General features: G+C 45.2%; 1 protein-coding gene across 1 annotated transcript in view; it reads right to left on the bottom strand.

The window, feature by feature from the left end:
• Positions 1 to 21,911, bottom strand: part of LOC146347379 (cadherin-9-like) — a 203,916-nt gene that overhangs the window by 23,270 nt on the left and 158,735 nt on the right. Inside the window, exons 5-6 of the mRNA XM_084850555.1 lie at positions 21,544 to 21,711; positions 4,799 to 4,986 (exon numbers count right to left, since the gene is read on the bottom strand). Coding sequence (XP_084706681.1) covers positions 4,799 to 4,986; positions 21,544 to 21,711 — 356 coding nt within the window. The remainder of the gene's footprint in view (positions 1 to 4,798; positions 4,987 to 21,543; positions 21,712 to 21,911) is intronic.

The following is a 21,911-nucleotide window of genomic DNA, read 5'->3' as shown; positions in this document are numbered from 1 at the left end:
AAGCTACATTTTGCATGCACCATTAAGTGCAATCCACAACCCACTGAAATCAATGCCTAAATTGCTGTTGATTTGAGTGATTCAGAATTACACCCATTCTAAACGGAATAGTCCTGCAACAATGAGCACTAAATATAGGTCAGACAGAAATTGTTCTCATTTAGGATAAATGATCCCACCTTCAGGATAATCAATTTAAATAAATCTGAACTCAGCAGTTTAAAAGAAGTATACAATATAAGCCAGCCTGCCTGCCTGCCTGCCTGCCTGCCTGTCTGTCATCTATCTATCTATCTATCTATCTATCTATCTATCTATCATCTCCTTTTTTTGCAAGTTCAAATAAAAAACAATGCAAATATCCTAATCCTGAATAGTATTTAAAATATGAAAAATATATCTTTATTTTCCCATGATTTTTAGGCCTTATTTTTTATTTTTAAATGTGTTATTGTGTTTTCATATCTTTACACAGCTGCTGGCTTTTACTCTGTTTTTTTTCCTTTGGCTTTATTCAATTTTAAACTTTTACAAGTTTTATATTTATCATATTGTATTTTTGGATTTTAACTTTTGTGAACCACCCAGAGTTTTGACTACCGCCCAGCATATAAATATAATAAATTAAAATAAAATAAATAGCTATTACTCAAATAAAAAATTAGATTTTTACAAAGGTGTGTACATTTAACAAATAAGGGCTCCAATTCAAAGTTCTGTAGGGAGACATGCAAAACACATAAACACACTGGTTCAAAGCTGTAGGCTTCAGAGGCTTCCCTTCAATGGCAGCAGCCATTGTACTCACAAAAAGTTGCTTGCATGTAGCTATGACTTCCATTGACATACATGGGAAAGCATGTGCATTCACAAATTCTGTGTGCTCAGCTTCTGCATTTGCAGGGAGTCAGTGGATCCAGATCAATGTAAAGAAATGAGTTTGATTGATCTTTGACCAAAAATTGAAAGTAATTTTTACACCTAACTTGAGGGTGGAAGTTCTAGACATTAACCATGTTCAGATGTGACACTAAACTGTGGGTGTGAATGATCCTTGGGCTCATGTGCTCCCCTGCCCTTTGGTGGGCCATGAACAGGAGTTCGTAAGCATTTGCTAACATTTCCAGCTAACTGCAGTTTGTCATTCCAGATGAGACAAACTCTAGTTAGCACAAAGTCTTTGTTCAAACAAACTAAAATGAAACCATGCTTTCTGATCTGGCCTTGTTTGGATAAACCATAGTTTAAACTAACTGCAGGTCCTAGTTGGGACAAAGTGGCAAACTCTGTGGATACCTCCAATCTCCTCCTCTCAGCCTCACCAGAGGAGGAGAGGGAAGGAAGAGTGCACATGCCCAAGGTTCATTCACGTAGCATTAAACTATGGTTTAATGTTAAGTTCAAAAATGGCCATTATCTCAGCAAACGCATTGTTCTCCAAACATTTATTTGCCAAGATGATGGATACAATTTATTTAAAACATTTGTATACCGCTCCACATCTAAACAGATTCCAGAGTGGTGAACAACAAGACATAAAATGAACAAAAGATAAAAAGAATGAAACATGTTATTAATTTAAAACAACAACAACAACAACAGAGTGCCAATAAAACTGAGGCTGGTTAACCAAGAAAGGCTTCCTGGAAAAGAGCTGTTTTCAGGAGGTGCCAAAAACAACCCAGTGTTGGCAGTAGGCCTGACCTCCTGAGACAGAGAGTCCCATAGGACAGGAGCCACCACACTGAAGGCTGTTCTCATGGTGGATTCCAGTAGGGCCATTGGTCTATGTGGATCCACCAGGTGCATTCCCCCTCATGACCTCAGTGACCGGGCAGGTTGGTAAGGGAGAAGGTGTTATCTCAGGTACCCTGGTCCCAACTTGTTTAGGGCTTTGTATACTAGTACCACAACCTTAAACCTGGCTTGATAGCTAATAAGCAGCCAGTGCAGTTCCCTCAGCAAAGGAGGTGATGATGGGAATAAAGGGGCTTCAGGGGGGACTAGTAGAAAAAGAACAGCAAGTAAAATGGAGGGATGGTTAACTCTTGTCAGTCCTATTGATTCTTTTGTCCAAATGTCCCCCATGGCCATGCCACCCCAACTGGGCTCACTTTTGGATTTGGAACCCAACCAGAGGGGGGGAGTTAAAAACTGCTAGAGAGGGAATTTGCATTGGCTCATCAGCAGGCAGGAGGCTTCAGAAGTGAACCCCTGCTAGCTTCCCATTTTACCTTGAAAGTGCTACTGCCTGCCGACAAATGGGCACATCTGTAAATTTCAGTTTCACATTTTTTTCAATCTTAAGTCTGTTCCATCCTGTATCAGTTTGCAATTTATTTATTTTTTAAGTCTCCATGAACATTTGTATGCATTCTCATGCAAATTTCTCTTAATACATGAATTTTTCTATGGATTTTTGGGGGGCCTAATATACACTTTTTTGGCAAACAATTTCCCCTAATATAATGTGTTTTAATACATTATTTTCACCAATATACACATTTTTGTGTGCATTGCTCCCTAGTATATGTGTCTTTGTACGCATATACTAGAAAAACTGCATCGGTGACAATTCTGAGAAATTTGAATATTCGAGGATAACTGTGTTTTGATTCACATATTGGTTCAAGAACTACAAATTACATAAATCTGGAATAAAAGTGAACCAAACAAATTTCTTCCTCATCCCTATATCTGCCGTTGTAATAGTGTTACAAAGAAAATATATAGTTGAGAATAGACTATTTATGTAACATTTTATTTGGTCCTTATGTCTAGTACTGACAGATTAGTTTCTTGGACTCACATAGTAATATCTTTTTAACTACTGTGTAGACAGCCATGGCTTGTGGTATTTTACTGGCACAGCAGTTGGTAGGTCCCATCCTAAACACCTATTAATGGGCCCAGAAATGCCAAGGCCCTAGTAATAATTACTTTAACAAACCATTCATACTTTGCTTTTTACCGTGTCCCGTAAACCTGTAAATTTCATTGGGTGACTCTAGTCACGTTTCCTATTTTCATTTGGGGATAGTGCTGAAATTCCAGGGGTGCAGGAACACTGCAAGCTCCTCTACTGGACGGACAGCCTCCAGTATGAACTGGGGCTCAGTTAGCACCTAACTGCATAGAGGAAGGCCCACTCATATGACCTTCTCCCAGGTTTTTTGTTTTTGCTTTTTGTGAAGGTTGTGCTTCAGACTGAAATTTCAAAGTATGGTGAAGAGAGGGAGCTAACATACATTCATATTATTCCTCCACCATGCTATTGCAGTGTGGTCTGGCTCAGTATACGAATCAGGGCTCATAGTTGTAGTAGGAGGAGAGATGGGGAAGGGGGTTATGTCAACCCTAGAGTGTTGTTGAACTCTAGTTCACTGTTACTAATTTGTGGTAATTTCATGGTTTCCATACTACTCTACCTCTATTGGTAGAGGTGCCAATATAGGGTTTCTCGACCACTTCCAAGACTCTAATCTGGATTCCCCTCTCACGATAGGAGGACCAGTTCCTGGACCAGTATCAAAACTCTAATCTGGGCTCTAATATCTCACCCTCCAAACCTTACAACAGCCTTCCCCAGCCTGGTGCTCTCCAGACACACTGGACACCCAGCTAGAATGCCCATTGGAATTTATTGGCCATGTTACCTGTGGATGATGGAAGCTGTAGTCCAAAAAGTCTGGAGGGCATCAGGCTGGGGAAGGTTGCCTTACAACATTCATGAATTTTCACTCCTGGTGAAAATAGGCATAAAATTTCACTTCACCACATCGCTGAAGGTGCCTAACGTGCCTTTCCCTCAGCCTCCTTTTACTGTGGAGAGACTTGGTACAGATTTGCTGACTAGCTCACTAATTGGGTTTCTCTCTTTTTAAAGATAATCTCTGAGTACAAGCCATCTGCTTGCTAGCTGACCTGCCACCAAGAGAGACCTGAAATCAGATGCCCTGAGCTAGCAATTCCTTGCAGGAACTTTAATTTGTCCACCAAATGTCTTGGCCAGCAGGTGTTTCCCAAATTACTTTGGCAGAGAGGGCAGCTGACATACCTGTATAAAAGACACAGGAATGAGGCACACCCCCCCCCCAAGATCATGGTTATTTTATCTAGATCCCATCAAAATAATAAATGGTGAAGCAGCTTTAGAACTTAAGTATTGATAGAATGAGTTTGATTTTTGCCTGATTCCCTTTCCTCTCTCTCTTTCTTTTTTTAACTCACTGAAGTGGTAGCTGTAAGACCAATTTGAAATTGTGTAAGTGTGTTTACTGTTGTTTTCCTCCACAGCTGTTTGACAGAGTCCTGGTAGGAGTGAGAGTCTCATTAGTAGACCCAGGGTTGTGTCCATATAAAGTGCTCATTAGAGGAAGGAGTTCCTCACACCCCTACATTCAGGACAACGTATAACAGTGTGGCTGTTTCCAGTCTGCCAACCAAATGGTATATTTCAGCTGGTGGGCCGCATTGTGGAGTGATCCCGCCTCCCTTACATCTGCAGCAGGTTTTTCACATCCATCCTTCAAAAGTTATAACGCAGGCACATTTAAACATATCTGACAGGCCAGAGCTGCTGAGAGTATCCCTTTAGGTGAATTAATGTACTCCAAAAAAATCCCCCACAAGGACTGAAGTTTAACAGTTACCTGGTGAAGAAGGAGAAGAGCAGGCCTAATATGCTAGCTTCTCTGCAGTTGAACCCATACGATACCTTCTCCTCCCTCCTGCCTCAAAAAAGAAACCTAAGACCTGGAGTGTTAAGTCCAATAAAAGAGAAGGAGGAGAAATAAACCTTTTTGACAGTTATAATCCCTTCCTGTGTGTCCTTGTCAGTGGTGATATCAAACATGTCCGATCCATCGCCGGCAGCAACACTGTACTCAATCTCAGCATTTTCACCCACATCGGGGTCGTTGGCTTTTATTCTGCCGAGTGAAGTCCCGAGTGGTGCAGATTCCAGAGAGCTGAATTGATATGTGCCTGGGAAATAAAACAACACCACAAGAATGTGTGTGAATGTCTATGTGTGTTCATTGGTGTTTCATCTGTGTGTGTGTGTGTGACCTATCTATCTAAATCCAGGAGAAACATCAGAAATGGCTCCTCAGTTGCTTCGTGAGTTGAACCATTTAAAGAAAAGCACCCTGAGTCTCCAGTACATATGAAAAACAGAAGTGGGGAGTACCTGTCAAAGAAAAGTTGAAAAATATATACACAATTTTGATATTTCAAACGCCTCTTAGAAGAGCAGTTCTTATATAGCATCTCAAATGTAAACAATCGTGATTCTGCAGTGGTTATGACTCTAACAGTCCAGTGGCATTAATGTTTTGTTGCATATTTTGAAAATTATAGCTAAAAGCAAGATCTGTTTTTCTTTTGTTTACACAGCCATGGAAATGGGTGGACCTTGGGGACAGAATTGACACTGAAATTTTGCTTGAAGCAAAATTTGAGGTGACTTTGGAGGGCTCTGGTCAGGTAGCACATCTGTCGGAATGATCAGAGGAAGTTTAAAAGAATTTCAATAAGATCAGATGAATTTCTCAGTAAGGCTTATCCCCTCTCTGCTTGGGGAAAAGGTTGACGAACTGTCAGCTAGCTGATCTGCCCTTTTTGACACTGAGTTAGTGTGTGGTACTTATATAGTTCAAGGCAAGAGCCCACTTCTGAGCAAGCAGTGGGACATTTGTATTCAGTCGGTGGGCTCTAGTCTAATTAGACACTTACACACACCATTTTTCCTGTGTCTGTAGCCTTTTCAGCTGAAGACAAAACTGAGAAATCTGAAAACAATTGTCTCAATCAAGCAATTATTTTGTTAAGCCCCAAAATGTAGCTCAGTGTCCCTTCTCCTGTATTATAGTAGAAAAGGCAGCTCCACACATTCAAAGTGAAATATACATAGTAGGTCACAGTGCACAAATCATGTTTAAGGCTGCAACGTACCTAGGATTAGGCTGCAATCTTATGCATATGTACCTAGGATTAATACTATGAGAGTTATAGCAGAGTAAACATGTAGGGTTGCGCAGTGTATTTCTCAAGGGAATGCCTGTTCCTATATGAACTTCCCTGTATGTTTAGGTCATTTCATTTAGTGGAGGCTGGTGGTTATGATGTCAGTGGGGCTGTGAATCTGGGTTTCAGTCAGAACTCTAAAGGATCTTGGATAGCTCCTTTAGAGCTCTGACTAGTTCGGACTGAAGCCCAGAGCGGATCCATTACCCATGACACTGGAGCCACCAGCCTCCACTGATTTCATTTATTACATTTCTGTACTGCCCAATAATCAAAGTTAATGGGCAGTTAACAAAGTCTCTGGGTAGTTTACAAAAAGTGGCAACTTGTGACTCCCCAGATGTTTTGGCTACAACTCCCACTATTCTAATGGCTACGCTGACTATGCTGACCATTGGCTATGCTGACTATGGCTGACGGGAGTTGTAGTCCAAAACATCTGGAGGGCTACACGTTGCCCATCCCTGGCTTAGGTCATCAGATGGGGCCCAAATTTCAGAGCCCTACAAATTATGAGAAGCAGGACTTTTCTACGGTTGCCCCTTCCCTGCAGAACTCCCTTCCTAAGGAAGCCTGCCGTTTTACCTCTCCTTGCAAGTGTGTTTCTTAAAGCCTTTGAAGGGTTAAGCTAGTTGCAAATAAGGGTGCCCTTGTTTACTGTTTTTGTGGTTGGTGATTTTAACCGCATATAGTAATTGGATGTTTTTAATTGTATGTTTTAATGTAATGGTTTGAAAAGCACAAGTGCACTTTATGGAGACTGTCTTGGGGATTCTTCTGGATTAAAAGGTGAGGTAAATGAATAAAGAAATCATCTAGGCTACAACTCAGGTGTGGTATCCAATGGCTAATTCCATCTTCCCTACTACCTAGGTGCTGCTGGATGGCTCTCAGTGGCAGAGTGGCAGACCTAAGTCCCAGATGTGTCTGTTGTCTGTTTACTGGAATAGACACATGGCATCTATGTAAATGAAGCTCTTATGCAACGGAAGCAACCAATCCATGTTACAAGATCTGTCTTTGGGCCACAGTCTTGAGCAAGAGAGGGACATGAAGGGAGACATTTGAAGTTCACCAAAGAATGATTGGTTCTTTTCTTTTGGGTTGAAAAACGCAAGTGATACAAGATCACACAGGACCACCAGGCAAGTTAACGCAAAATTAACTGGCACCTCTGTAATCTTGTATGCTGTTTCTTGGCACTTGCCTTGTCTTTACTTTGCCTTTTCTTTTGGGAGCAAATGGTGTTGATGAAGTCAGACTTGGAGCTGCTCTACACATTATGCTGAATGAAATGATAGTCTGGAGTCTTAAAGTTATGCCGTATACACTGTATACTGCATACATGAGGTCCTATTTCTTTAGTTCTCCCTAATCCCATGCAAAGAAACAAAACAAAACTGCCTTCCATGCATTAAACTAGCATATCAGGAAGCAGGCGAGGGTAGTGTTTTTTTTTCTGGCTGAAGTTCTAGCTGAACTTTTCTTTCTGGCTGAAGTCCCTTCATGCAGGGAGGGTTTTTTTTAAATGAATATTAAAGAACATGTCAGCTTCCATTTGCAGGAAGAAGAAGTACAGACTAGGTATGGGAAAATAAATAAGTGAAACTGATTCCAGTTCAGTACTCGGTCTGCCTTTTCCCCATTCCTCAATGTGAGCCTTCATTGTCCTTGTAGTTGCTTGATATAGAAAAGTGGACATTTAGGTGCACTTTAAAAAAAAAAAAAAGTGCACATCCAAATGCATTATTTTCCCCCAGTGACTGAAGCATGATTATTATTATTTTTCAAAATGCACCTTTTAAAAGCATACTTGTTTTTAATGAAGTTAAAAACTTATAGGAGTTGGCAACGTTGGGAGGCGTGGAGGGCGTTTTTGCTCCCCAGATAGCCACCTCCCAAAGGCCACACTCTGCCAGTCAATCTGAAAAAGTTTTTTTAAAAATTAAAGAAAAATAATGGCATTCAGAACACTACAGAGCAACAATTTGGCAGTCCCTAGTTCTCCAGATGACCTCCCCCCCCATTAAAAACAAAAAACAAAAAAAACCCCACTTTTTTTAGAGTGTGAGAAGCGGCGGGGGGGTTGCCAACCTGCCATACCGGTGGGCAGGAAGGGGCACAAGTTGCCCACTCATATATATATATATATATATATATATATATACACACACACACACACACACACACACACGCAACACAACAACAATAAGAAGCATGAAGCAAAAAAAGGGGGATTCATATCATAAAGCATATCAATACACAGTAATCATTAACGTCTCCCTTGATATAGGGAAAAAAGAACTCAAAGAAGGGGGAAAGTATTTAACACTTCCACTTCAAATATATTAGTTAATATAAGCAGTCCCTATATCTACATAAAGGTCCATACAACTTTGATGGTTGTAGGAGACACACCCAAGTGTAGCAAGAGCAGTGAGATCTTCAGTCCACTGGGTGATAGGTCGTGGGTGTTTTTCCTTCCAAGCTTGAAGTGTCAGTCTCTTTGCAACTGTAAGGGCTCTTAGTACCCACTTTTGTTGTCCATCTGTCAATCCCCACATCACAAGGATGTACATCCACTATTATCACAGATATTTCAAGAACAAAATTTATATGAGCAATGACCTCCATCCAAAAGGAGCCACTACAGGACATGCCCACTTCATATGCCTCAAAAAGGCATTGTCTTCATTGCATCGTCAGCATCTAGTTGAGCTAGCCAGCTTCTTCTTAACAAGCCTCCGTGGTGTCCAATATATGTGAAACATTTTTTGTTGAATCTGCCTCAGTTTTAAATCTACAGAAATAGTACATATGGAAGTACATATATACATACCTTCCACTGGTTAGACTGTATAGAGCATTCCAATTCCTCACCCCTGTTCTAACAAAAGAGTATTGTGAACACAATTGAAAGCTTTGCCCCCCAAATGTGCTTGCAGGTGCAGACAGGATAAATTCTGATGTGATCTGAAACGAAATTCTTGTATTCCCTTCCCTAGTAGACTTGTATTCCCTAGTAGATATCAGAACTCTACCACCTCAATCTGCCACCACATTCTGTTTAATGTCCAACTCCTTACAGTGTAATTCTATAAATCTCTACTCAGAGGTAAGCCCCACTGAGTTCAATGGGGCTTACTCCCACAGGTATGTGTGTACAGGTCCAGGATTGCAGCCTTAGTCTCATTTCAGGTGCAGCAAAGGAATTTCATGAGTACGGGGGGAGGGGGGGGGAGATGGGGAATTTCAAATGTGTCTTTTTTTCTACCTGCATTTCCACCAAGAACCTAATTAAACTTGTGCTCACATAGTCAATAAACAAAAGCAATACCATGTAATCACAACTCGGCAATTGAGCTTGAATTTCAATTGGCAAGAGACAAAGCTGAAACAGCTTTAAATCAATGTTGGCAAATATATGCTGGCACAAAAGAACACGGATAAAATGTTAATGTAAGAAGGGACACATTTTGATTTTTTTAAGGGGAGTGTTCTTGTTTTTAAGAAAAGAATTAAAATAAGCTATTTGATGTAAATTGTAGTATGCCAGTTCTGTAAAAGCATTGGAGCAAGATATAGCGTATGGGGAAAGGGCCCTTTAGCTGTGGAGCTGTGCCTACACTTAATTCAGCACACAAGTTACACTTTACCTGCTCCCAGCATACCAGCAATGGCTGAGAGGCAAAGTCTGATCATGACCATTTGAAAGATAACCAAAGATGTACGTAAGCTGTATTGCACACTGTCTCTCTAGTTTTTCCAGTTTTAAATCACTGTACTTCTTGTTCCTGTATCTACTTGGTGCCTCCAATATGTGTTCTACATGAAGCTACTCTCCAGTCACAATGCATTATATATTCTGTTGTCTCCGTCTCTCTCTGTGTGTGGACAGACAGACAGACAGACAGACAATAGATAGCTTGGGTGCTTTTTCCCTCAGACACACGGAGGAGAGATATTTCTACAGGAAGGGTGAGCAGGTGTGCTTAGTTTTTGATGTGAGTGAATGAGAGTTGTGTTGGTCACGTTTTCTGCCTGTTATTGATCAGACTTGTTCCAATACCCTTAAAATAAATGCAGAAGGCAATTTTGTTCCAGAAAATTAAATTCTAATGTAAGTGGAGGAAAAATTACTGAAGAAAATATATGAACATATGGGCCATATGGTTATTTTCCCTCACTTCCTTCTTAAAATTTGCGAGTAGGGAGATGTGTTAAAAATATGGTGGAAGGAATGGGAATGGTCACCTGAAGTTCCCAAAGCAAACCTAAATGCCACCATTTTTTATCTGCCTTGAGAGAGTAAAGGCATATAATGGTGCAATGAAGTGTGTCATGAGGTTCTGGGACGAGTACAAACACAAACACATCTAGAATGAGGTTTGGTTGGGGGTAGGGATGTACGGATTCCCCACCATCCGTCCCAGTGGGGAATCCATGGGGGGGAGGTGATCCGTTCCTCCCTCCTGGAATCCTCCGGGGTGGCTCTGCTCCATGAGGATTCCGGCGGGGGGGGGCGGCTTGGGGGCCACTTACCTTGCTGCCTGCTGGCCAGAGCCGTTCACCTCCTCCCTGCTGATCACCATTTCTTTAAAAAAAAAAAGTGTCCATAGGCTTATACGCAAGATTCATGGCTCTACTCTGCGTATAAGTCTATGGGCACATCCTGCCGCTCGCATTTAAAAAAAGGGAAAAAAAAGAAATGGTGATCAAGTCAGCAGGGAGGAGGCTAACGGCTCTGGCCGGCAAGAAGCAGCCGAGTACCGTTTCGCCTCCAATGGAGGTAAGTGGTGCCAATCCGCTGCGGATTCCTGAGGCCGGATTCTTTTGAATCTGGCCTCATTTGAATCCACAGTGGATTTCTCCAACATTCCTAGTCGGGGGGCTGGGCCAGGGGCCAAAGCTTCCAAGCGCACCATGTACTTCGGTGAGCCCCTGACCCACTCCGGGTTGCTTCGTGCCCCCTCTGCTTCACCTCAGAAGGGGCACAAAGTGACCTGAAGCGGCCCGCTTCAACTCGGGGTTCAGGACTCAGACCGAAGCGGTGCACAGCCCTAGTACAAACACATCTAGAATGTGTGGGGAAGCTATCTCACCTGAAAGCCTCCTCTGTCACTAGCAACCTGACTGTTATTCCAGTTTAATGATCCCCAACTGACTCTAACATTCAATCTCTCATAATTACAATAATCTGTATTGCTCATTCTGCTGGAGAAGAGGACTTGGAAGAAGTCTAGCTTGCCTGCCAAGTTTTGAAAAGAAATGACACCTCTGGAAATAGGCTCACTGAGGAATAGGGATGTCAGAGGATTCCGCGACGGATCTCGGTGAGTCCAAATGCCAGTGCATTCGGCCCCTCGTAATCCGTCGCAGAACAAAGCCCCCGCCCCCCCCACGAAAGGCGCGCAAAACGGAGCACTTACCTGCTCCCATCTGCGCTGCTTTGCGAATGGCGGCCGTCCTGGCCACCATTCACTTCCACCTCTTCCTAGCCGTGATAGGCTACATAAATACTTACGTAGCCTATCATGGCTAACGCAGGGACGCCATTTGCATACGCTGGGTTTTTTCCCCCTGCTGTGATAGGCTACGTAAATATTTATGTAGCCTATCACGGCTCAATACAGGGACGCAAATACAGCCGCCATTTGCATCCCTGCAGGGCTGCTCAGCGGCCGGATGTCCAGGTGCAGGTGGCCGGAGCTGGCCGGCAGCTCCGCGTCTTGGCAGGATTCCGGGGGGAGGGACGGGGCGCCTCCTCCCAACCGCAGATGCCCCTGCGCAGAGCCAGGTAAGGGATTCGTACATCCCTACTGAGGAAGATGAAATTCTTTTAGAATTGTTTCAAATCCAAATTGGAGCAGGCAGCCCTTATTATCCCTGAGGGCTATCAGTCAGCAGTCAGCCAAGATTTGAACTAGGAAAGAAAAGGGTCTGTCAGATGTTGATGTGTTTGTTAACGGTCCCCCTGCAACTCTTATATATGCACCAGTGTATAGTTGTTAGGACTGCAATTTTAGTTGATTAATAGGTAAGGGCAAATTTTAATCAGCAAGGACAAATTTTAATTGTTAGATTCAGGGTGAGTGGTCATATTAGTCTGTTGTTTTAGCATAAACAACAAAGGCCCAGTACACATATTACTTCAGCTTTATAAAAGCTATGGTAGCGATAGTGCTGCTAAATTTACCAATGGTCTGAAACGGTTGTTCATGTTCAAATATTTTCATGAACAGTTGTTCATGTTCAAATATTTTCAGCTCCTACAGAGCTAGTATAACATAAGAATATGATCAAAATGTCTTGTGGTATAATACAGATTAAGGTACAAACTAGTATACTCTAAAATGTGTGTGGGCGTTTTTTTAAATCTGAGCAGCCACTCTGTTTATGGAAAAGGAACTTTGAGAGGGGGAATTTAGAGCAAAAATGTTGTAGAGGGAGGGTGTGTTTAATTCTTTCCCCACTTGCAGTATTTCTGCTTGAAAATCTCCCACAAATCACTTTTCTTCCTGCAGGGTTCCTGGTCTCTCTCACTCTCTCTGTGCATGAAGCTCAACATATGTCTGGAATCCATTGGTGGGGAAAGCAGTTGGGAGTAATTTGAAGCAGAAAAAAATGTATCAATGGCCACTAGTCCTGATGGCTATATGCCACCCCCAGTATCAGAGACAGTATGCCTATGTACACCAGTTGCTGGAGGATATAACTGGGAGGGTGCTATTGTGCTCATGTTCTACTTAGAATGTCCCAAGGACAGATGGTTGGCCACTGTGGGAACAGAATCCTGAACAAGATGGATCCTTGGCTGATCCAGCATGGCTCTCATGTTCTTAAAAAAAAACAAAAAACCAACAGACAGGGAATGTGGATTTATTTAGAGTAGAGAATGGGAATATATGTATTCCTATTATTTCCATTCTCTACATATATTCCCATTCTGTACTCTAAATAAATCCATCCCTGTTCCAGAGAGAAAGTGGATGCTAGGATTTAAAAGTAGAATTTGCATATAATTTCTAGCTGGCCCTAAGAAATGTATGATGGCATAAGCTTTTGCAGGTCAAAGACTCTGTTTCGTCAGATGCATGAAATCATAAGTCACGTACTGTATATTTGTTGGTGTTAAAGTGTGACTTGAACTTGGTTGCTTGATAGTTTGGTGAATTATGGGCACACTTTTTAAATTTTTTAGACTATAACCAAAATAACCTAAGAGTTTCAAAGACCCATCCCCAATCCCCATAGACTGTCAATTTTTTTGTATCCACACAGGGGCCACAGGGAAGAATAAGGGCTGAAAAACCATCTTGATATCAAAGATTCTTTATGGGTACTTTCCACTATGTAGCATTCACCCTCATTATGAGACTGTCACTGAGTGAGATATAGTACATTACAATATATGTACTATTCTAGCCTACCTTGGATTCAGCAACGTCAGCTTGATTAATTATCCTATCACCCCCATGCATTTTAAGTAGGCCTCCCACTACGTCATGAGTAGGAAAAGTCAATATGCGTATATTATGCAAGCAGGACAAGAAGTGTACATGGTCTAGAAATGGTAGAGAGCAGCCTGCAACAAAATAGGTTACACAATTTTAGTTTAGTTTGGTTTTGTGGCATTATTTTGAAGAGCACCTTGGAAAGACACAGATGTGCTTGCAGGCCAGCAGCACTGATTGACTGGGTTCCATTTGTCACAACAAGCACATGAGAGCTGTGCATACCCCTGCTGTGATTTGCATAATTGTAGTGCTCAGGGGCAGGGGTACACAACGATCATGCTCATCATTATGGTTGTGCAAACAACCTCCACATGGAGGTGCTGGTTTTCGGAACACTGCCGTTGTGTGAATCCTGTTAGGCCACAAACATTATAGTGCTCCCAGCACACTCCCGACTCACTTGACCTGGACCCAAAACTAAGCAATAGACATGGAAGTTGTTGCTGCTCCTACATTGCAGCCCCATCCAGAGATTATAGAAATATCCCCATACTGAATCCTGAAGATCCGCCTTCTTCACTGATATTATGATGCAACCATGCAAAAGGCCAAGGTAAGAGCAAGGAAAGGTGGCGTAGAAGGGTCTATTGACCAGAATACAAGTTGAAGCTGGGTCAGCCCCCCACCCCTTCTTGAACGGTGATCTCTTGGGAGTAGATATTTAGACCCTATCATGCTGTGTGCGGCTCTGTTAGCAGAGTGGGAACAGCACTGAGGGCTGCAGCATCAGCACAGAAACATCAAGGGCTAACAGAGAACTATAAAAACACCTTTCCAGGCTTCTATATTGCTACTGCAAGCCTGAGGCCAGTGAACTTAAGAAGGAGAAAGGCCATGATGCCCCCCTGAACTGTGACCTTTGGAGAGTGGCTATTGGCAGGCCACACCCAAAGGGGATTGCCTTTGGGGGTTGTGACAAGGGCTACACACTATGTTTATTTAACTTCACAGAACCCATGATGGAAGATAATGTCTTCAGCAGAATTTCATGTAGGCCACATGTGGGTAACCCATGGGCCATAGGTGGCTCTGGGCCACTGTTTATGTGACACATGTAGGGATGTAAGAGAATTCCGCCATGGACTCCGGTGAGTCTAAAGAATCTGCCCCCCCCCCGGAATCCGTGGCGGAACAGCCTCCCCCCCCACCCCACAGAATCCCCCTGGGATGGAGCTTACCTGGTGGCAGATGTGGCAGCAGCAGTGGCTCCAGCGGCGGCAGCTCTGGCTGGTCTCCCGGCCGGCCGCTGCTGGGCTGCTGCAGCCGCAAATGGCGGCTGTCGTAGCGGTCGCCATTTGTGTGCTTGCAGTCAGCCGTGAAAGGCTATGCAAATACTTACGTAGCCTATCACGGCTGACTGCAAGCACGCAAATGGCGGCCGCTATAACGGCCGCCATTTATGGCCACAGCAGCCTGGCCACAGCCGGAACTCCAGCTATGGCTGGCCCCGGCCGGTGGCTCCATGGAGCTGCTGCGGAGCGGAGCCTGCTGGGGAGGATTCCAGGAGGAGGGACGGAGCACCTCCCCCCCACTGCGGATTACCCGGCACAGAACAAAGTAAGTGTTTTGTACATCCCTAGACACATGGAATGCCCAGAGTGTCCCACTCACTTTTCCCCACTGCCCATCTGATCAGCCATCTGTTGCTTGGTGGGGAACAAATCACTTTTTCCACACTGCTTCCAAAAGCGAAGTAATGAACATCTTGATCAGAATCACTGAAGGATGGGGGAGAAGCTCCTGTTAGAGCTTCTCCAACCTCCCAGTGATCCTGAACAAGATCACTGTTTCTCCACAGATAGGGATGGTGCAGGTGCCTGATCCCTTCCGGGAATTCAGCGGAACTACCCCTGCCTGCACCCCTGAGCCCCACTTGTTGAGCCCCTGCCCCTGCTTGCCCCCTGCCCATGCTTGGTGAATGGACTGCACTCACCCCGGCAGCCTTGTCAAGCTTTGTGATTGCCATTTTTTGAGAAATAAAATGGTGATTGTGAAATGTGCATATTTGTGTATGCGCGAAAATGCACATTTTGCAAATGCATATATTTGTGTTTGCGAAAATGCACATTTTGCAAATGTGCATATTTGTGTATGTGTGAAAATGCACTCTTTTGCAAAAATGCACATTTTTGCACATACACAAATATTAGGGATGTCAGAGAATTCTGCGACGGATCTCGGTGAGGCCGAATGCCAGTGCATTCAGCCCCACGAAATCCGTCGCGGAATGAAGCCCCTGCCCCCCCAACCCACAAAAGGCACGCGAAATGGAGCACTTATCTGTTCCCATCTGCAATGCTTTGCGAATGGCGGCCGTTGTGGCCGCCATTCGCTTCCTCCTCTTCCTAGCTGTGATAGGCTACGTAAATACTTACGTAGCCTATCATGGCTAACGCAGGGACGCTATTTGCAGGGGGGGAACCCCAGCGCATGCAAATGGAGGCAGCTACCGCCATTTGCATATGCTGGGGTTTTCCCCCCTGCCGCGATAGGCTACCTAAATACTTGTGTCGCCTATCATGGCTCAATACAGGGACATAAATGGCGGCGGCTATGACAGCCACCATTTGCATCCCTGTAGGGCTGCCCAGCAGCCGGATGTCCAGCTGCGGGTAGCCGGAGACTCCGTGGCTTGGCCATGGAGCGCAGCCGGCCGGGCAGGATTCCGGGGGGGAGGGACAGAGCGCTTCCCCCCCATCAAGGATTCTGGGGGGAGGGACTGAGCACCTCCCCCCCACCGCGGATGCCCCTGCGCAGAGCCAGGGAAGGGATTCGTACATCCCTAACAAATATGCGCATTCACAAAAATGTGCATTTTCGCACATGCGCAAATATGTGCATTTTGCGATCACCATTTTATTTTTCAAAAAATGGTGACTGTGGAGGTTGACAAGGCCACTGGGATGAGTGTGTGCTGGTTGCTGAGCATGGGAGGGGCTCAAGTGCAGTCCGGGGACCAGTGAGCAGGGACTGGGCTGGATGGGTGCCTGGAGAACCCAGACAGGGGTAGGTTCACACATCCTTATCATCATATCCTATCCATGGATATTATGAAGATCACTGGTGAGCAAGGTTAGAGCCTCTCCCCTCCTCCCAGTGGTCCTGATCAAGATTGTTGTTTTCCTTGCTTCTAATAGCAGCAGAGAGAGACTGATCTTGATTAGGACAGCTGAAGGGGGGTGAGATTAAAGCCTCTCTCTATCCCGCAGCAATCCTGATGAAGATCACTAGGGTGGGGGTTGTCTCTTTGTGTGCATGCAAGTGTGTGGGTGTGTGTGTCTGTGTGCCTGACAGTGTTTCTATGTGTGTGCATTAGGGATGCTGGAGAAATTCAAGATGGTCTAAAATGAGCTCAAAAATTTCTAAGAACCTGACATGTGGAATCTTCTGCGGATCAACTTCCTCAGGCTGCATGGAGTCCATAGACTTCTGGATTTATTTATTTTTTAAAACTTTCCCGAAATTTAGACATATTTATTCAAAAAGAAATATGCACGTTTCTGCTGAGACTAGTGATGTACGAAAGTCACTTACCTGGTCCCGCAGCTTGCTTCGCGGTGGGGGGGAGGTGCTTCAGTTCTCCCCCTGAAGTTCAGGCCGGGGGGGGGGGACGCCCGCCTCAACCGGCCGAAATTCAGGCCAGGGAGAAGTGCCCTGTCTCCCCAGCCACGAAATAAAAAAGTGAATTAAAAAAAAACACCACACACCCGTGATAGGCTACGTAACGATTAACGTAGCCTATCACGGCTAGATTTCCAAAGTCAGCCGTGATAGGCTATGTTAATCGTTACATAGCCTATCACGGGTGACTTTGAAAAAAAAAAGTGCGTACACAAATAGCATTGCCCTTATTTTCGCCATAGTCTATGTAAATCTTTACGTAGACTACCCGGGCCCAAATAAGGAACGCAAATGGCGGCACCCATGGGCACCGCCATTTGTGTACGCACTTTTTTTTTTCCAAAGTCACCCGTGATAGGCTACGTAACGATTAACGTAGCCTATCACGACTGACTTTGGAAATCTAGCCGTGATAGGCTACGTTAATCATTGGTTTGGCGGAGAATTTCTCCCCAAAACTTCAGGGGGCTGAGCGCCAACGTGTTCGGCCCCCCGAACAAGTTTCGGGGAGAAATTCTCTGCACCCCCCGCCCCCCTCACCCCCCCCGCCGGGACGGGACTTACTTTTCCTGAATGTCCCTCCCGGCGGCGGGTCCCGGCGGCGGTTCATCGGGTCTTCGTCAGGGGCGGGGGCAGCAGCCGATCTTTCGACCGGCTGCCGCCGCCGCAATTCCAATAAAACTAAAAAAAAAAAAATGCCCCCGTGATAGGCTACGTGACGATTAACGTAGCCTATCATGGCTAGATTTGCAAAGTCAGCCATGACAGGCTACGTAAATTGTCACGTAGCCTATCACGGGTGACTTTAAAAAAAAAAAAAAACGCGTACGGCTAATGGCGGCCCCCATAGGGAGCTGCCATTCACGTTCCTTATTTGGTCGCTGTAGTCTAAGTAAAGATTACGTAGACTACAGCGACCAAATAAGGAACGTGAATGGCAGCTCCCTACGGGGGCCGCCATTAGCCGTACGCGCCCCCGCCCCTGATGAAGACCCGACGAACCGCCGCCGGGACCCACCGCTGGGAGGGACATTCGGGAAAAGTAAGTCACAGGGGTGTTTTTTTTTTTAACTTTTTATTTCGCGGCCGGGTGAGGCGCCTCCTCCCTGGCCTGAATTTTGGCCGGACGAGGCGGGAAGCCTCCCCCCCAGCCTGAATTTCAGCCGGGCGAGGTGGAAAGCCTCCCACCCCCGGCCTGAACTTCGGGGGGAGAGCAGCGAAGCGCCTCCCCCCCACCGCGAAAAGCTGCGAGACCAGGTAAGTGACTTTCGTGCACCCCTAATCATTATGTAGCCTATCACGGGTGTGTGTTTTTTTCATTCACCTTGTAATGGCGGCGGCGGCGGCAGCCGGTCGGAAGACCGGCCGCCACCCCCGTGGAAATGCTGCCGAAACGCCGCTGGGACCCGCCTCCGAGAGGGACATTCGAGGGAGGTAAGCCCGGGGGTGTGTGCGGGGTGTGGTGGCGAATTTCACCAACAATTTCGGGGGGCCGAATGCATTGGCATTCTGCCTCCCCAAGATTCGTGGAGAAATTCACGGCCATCCCTAGCTGAGACTGGTAAATATACGCTGGGAAAAGTCAAAAGGAATGGGAGACAATATGCTAACTGTTACGTACTAAGGTAGATTATGTAAATTGCTGTGAACCCTCTTACAGAATTATTTGCATATTTTTTCCGCACAATGAAAAAATAATCAAATATGTCTGTGAGGGGGCAACAGAACAAAGGTGCCCAACTATCCACAAAATACAGACTAGGGATGTACGAAAGGGACTTACCTTGTCCCGCAGCTTTTTTCGCGGTGGGGGGGAGGCGCTTCGCTTCTCCCCCTGAAGTTCAGGCAAGGGGGGGGAGGCGTCCCACCTCACCTGGCCGAAATTCAGGCTGGGGAGAAGCACCCTGTCTCCCCGGCCGCGAAACAAAAAGTGAAAAAAAAAACCCGTGATAGGCTACGTAACGATTAACGTAGCCTATCACGGTTAGATTTCGAAAGTCAGCCGTGATAGGCTACATTAATCGTCACGTAGCCTATCACGGGTGACTTTGGAAAAAAAAAAGTGCGTACGCAAATGGTGGTGGCCCATGGGCGCCGCCATTTGCATTCCTTATTTGGGCCCGGGTAGTCTACGTAAAGATTTACGTAGACTACGGCGAAAATAAGGGCAACACAAATAGCGTTGCCCTTCTTTTTGCCATAGTCTACGTAAATCTTTACGTAGACTAGACGTGGCAAAATAAGGAACGCAAATGGCAGCGCCCATGTGCCGCCGCCATTTGCATACGTGCTTTTTTTTTTCCAAAATCACCCGTGATAGGCTACGTGACGATTAACGTAGCCTATCATGGCTGACTTTGGAAATCTAGCCATGATAGGCTACGTTAATCATTACATAGCCCATCACGGGGTTTGTGGGGTTTTTTTACTTTATTTTGTAATGGCGGCAGCAACAGCCGGTCGGAAGACCGGCCGCTGCCCCCGCCCCCGCCGAACTGCCGCTGAACCGCCGCCGGCACCCACCGCCGGGACCCGCCGCCGGGAGGGACATTCGCAGGAGGTAAGTCCCATCCCGGGGGGGGGAGCGGGGGGGCGGAGAATTTCACCGCCAATTTTGGGGGGGCCAAATGCGTTGGCATTCGGCCTCACCGAGATTCGTGGAGAAATTCTCAGAAATTCTCCGCCATCCCTAACACAGACGGAGTGGATTTTCCACAGTGCATACATCTTTAGCGTGCATGTAAGTGTACGTGTGCATGCGAATATATGTATGTGAGGGATGTGGCCTGTGACCTGAGTTCCCACCTATCACTACATGAAGTCCTCGTGGGTAAAATGTTTGTCCTCCTCTGATGTAGGTACCCTGTTTTATTTTGAGCCTTTTGGTAGATGTGTGTGGCTTTGCTATACCGGACGTTCACAGTGGTATGGTGTGCCCCTGGGGAGTGTTATATGGTTTGGGAATATGATACATTTTGGGGGTTTGAAGTACTAGGGGAGGGGTGATATAGGGGCCACAATTTGGAGCATTTAGGTGAGAAGAAGAAATGGCAGTGAGTGTTTGCCAAGCTGGGGTAAGGGGAAGATGATATCCAACGGCTATTCCTTCATCCCAACCAACCAGGGTCCCCACATTTGCCATATGAGGTCCCCATTAGCCACTTGTTTTAATGTCAGGCACTGAAGGGAAAATCATCTGTTATCCAGGATCTAATCTTTGATATGGTGTCCTGGTTTGCATCACTGAAACTTGGGCGGGTGAGCGTGATGGGGTCTATCTTTCAAATTATGTCTGCCGGGCTACTCACTGGGGAAATAGTACAGGCCCAAGGGGCAGGGAGGTGGGTTTTCCTTTGTCTACTGTGATTCCGTTACCCTCTCCAGGCATGCTGTCTGACAATCCATCAAGTTTGAATGCCTGCATTTAGTGTTGGGAGGCCCAACTAGGATAGCAGTTCTGTTGGTGTACCACTAATTCCACCCTGCCTAACAGTTTCCCTACCTAAGACGATGAAGGGGTTCTGTAGCACGGTCTTGGAATCCCTGCCTTATTGTCTTGGGTGACTTCAACATACTTGCTAAGGCTGCCTTGTCAGGATCAAGTCAAGATATACGACTGCCATGGGCCTCTTCAGTTGCTGTCATGTTCATTTGGCTCCATGCATACTGCAGGGCATACTCTTGACCTGGTGTTTTGTTCTGGGCACACAGAGAATCATCTTGGGGTAGGGAAGGTTAAATGACTTCCTTTGTCATGGAGAGAACATTGCCTGTTTAGGTTTAGATTAATAGCCGTTATGCAACTCTGCAGGGGTGAAGGGACTTTTTATGATTGTTTATGGAGACTGATGGATCTGGTATGGCTCTGAAATGTGGAGATGACCTGGGTGCTCAACACAATCATTCCTAAGCATTCATTCCCGCAATGGAGTTTACAGAACTCCCTGGCTTACTGGGGACCTGGGAGCACTGAAATAGGTGGGAAGATTATGAGAGCGATGGTGGAGGAAAAGTCCAAGCAAACATGACCCAACACAGCTTAGAGCCCATTTCTATGACTATTCCGTGGGGGTGACTAGCTTAACTAACTAGAACAAGAAGAAAAGCATTCTGCAGTTTTAGTATTTCAGACTGGTAGGCCTGACACTACTAACTGAGTTAACATTGCAAGTTTTAACTTAAAATGGCTATTTTATTAGAATGTGTGTGTGTGCGTGCATGTGCACGCACACACACATATGACCCTATATGACCTTATATAGCTACAACTTCAACAGACCCAGAACTGCATCTGTATTTTTTATTCCAGATGGCGAATGCTGAAGTACTAAGTTTAAAGAGGCTTTAGGAACACATCTGAACTATTATTGCTTCATACTCTGGGGGAATCGAGGTGGATTGTCATTGACGTCAGTCAGCGTGATGTTCACCGTGGTGGTTCCTGATAATCCGCCCATCTGGCCTCCCATGTCTTTTGCCTGGATGACCACTTGGTAATGCTCTCTGTTTTCTCTGCTCATATCTGGCAAAGCAGTCTTGATGATGCCTTGTAGAAAAAAGTAGAGGAAAAACAAAAAACAAATAAGAGATTGAGGGTGGGGGGTGGGGAAAGATGAAAGAGAGTATTAAAATGGATTTGTGTCGGATATGCTGTACCAGTTAATCCACAGCAAATAAACAAAACTGAAGATGTATGCTTTCAGTCCATGACCAGTTTAATGTCACAGCAAGAAAAGAGGGGAAACA

The sequence above is a fragment of the Heloderma suspectum genome, chromosome 4, assembly GCF_057233095.1.
Source record: "Heloderma suspectum isolate Gila_16-S chromosome 4, 16-S_ref, whole genome shotgun sequence".
Taxonomy (NCBI): Eukaryota; Metazoa; Chordata; class Lepidosauria; order Squamata; family Helodermatidae; genus Heloderma; species Heloderma suspectum.
This window is presented reverse-complemented; position numbering and strand designations above follow the sequence as displayed.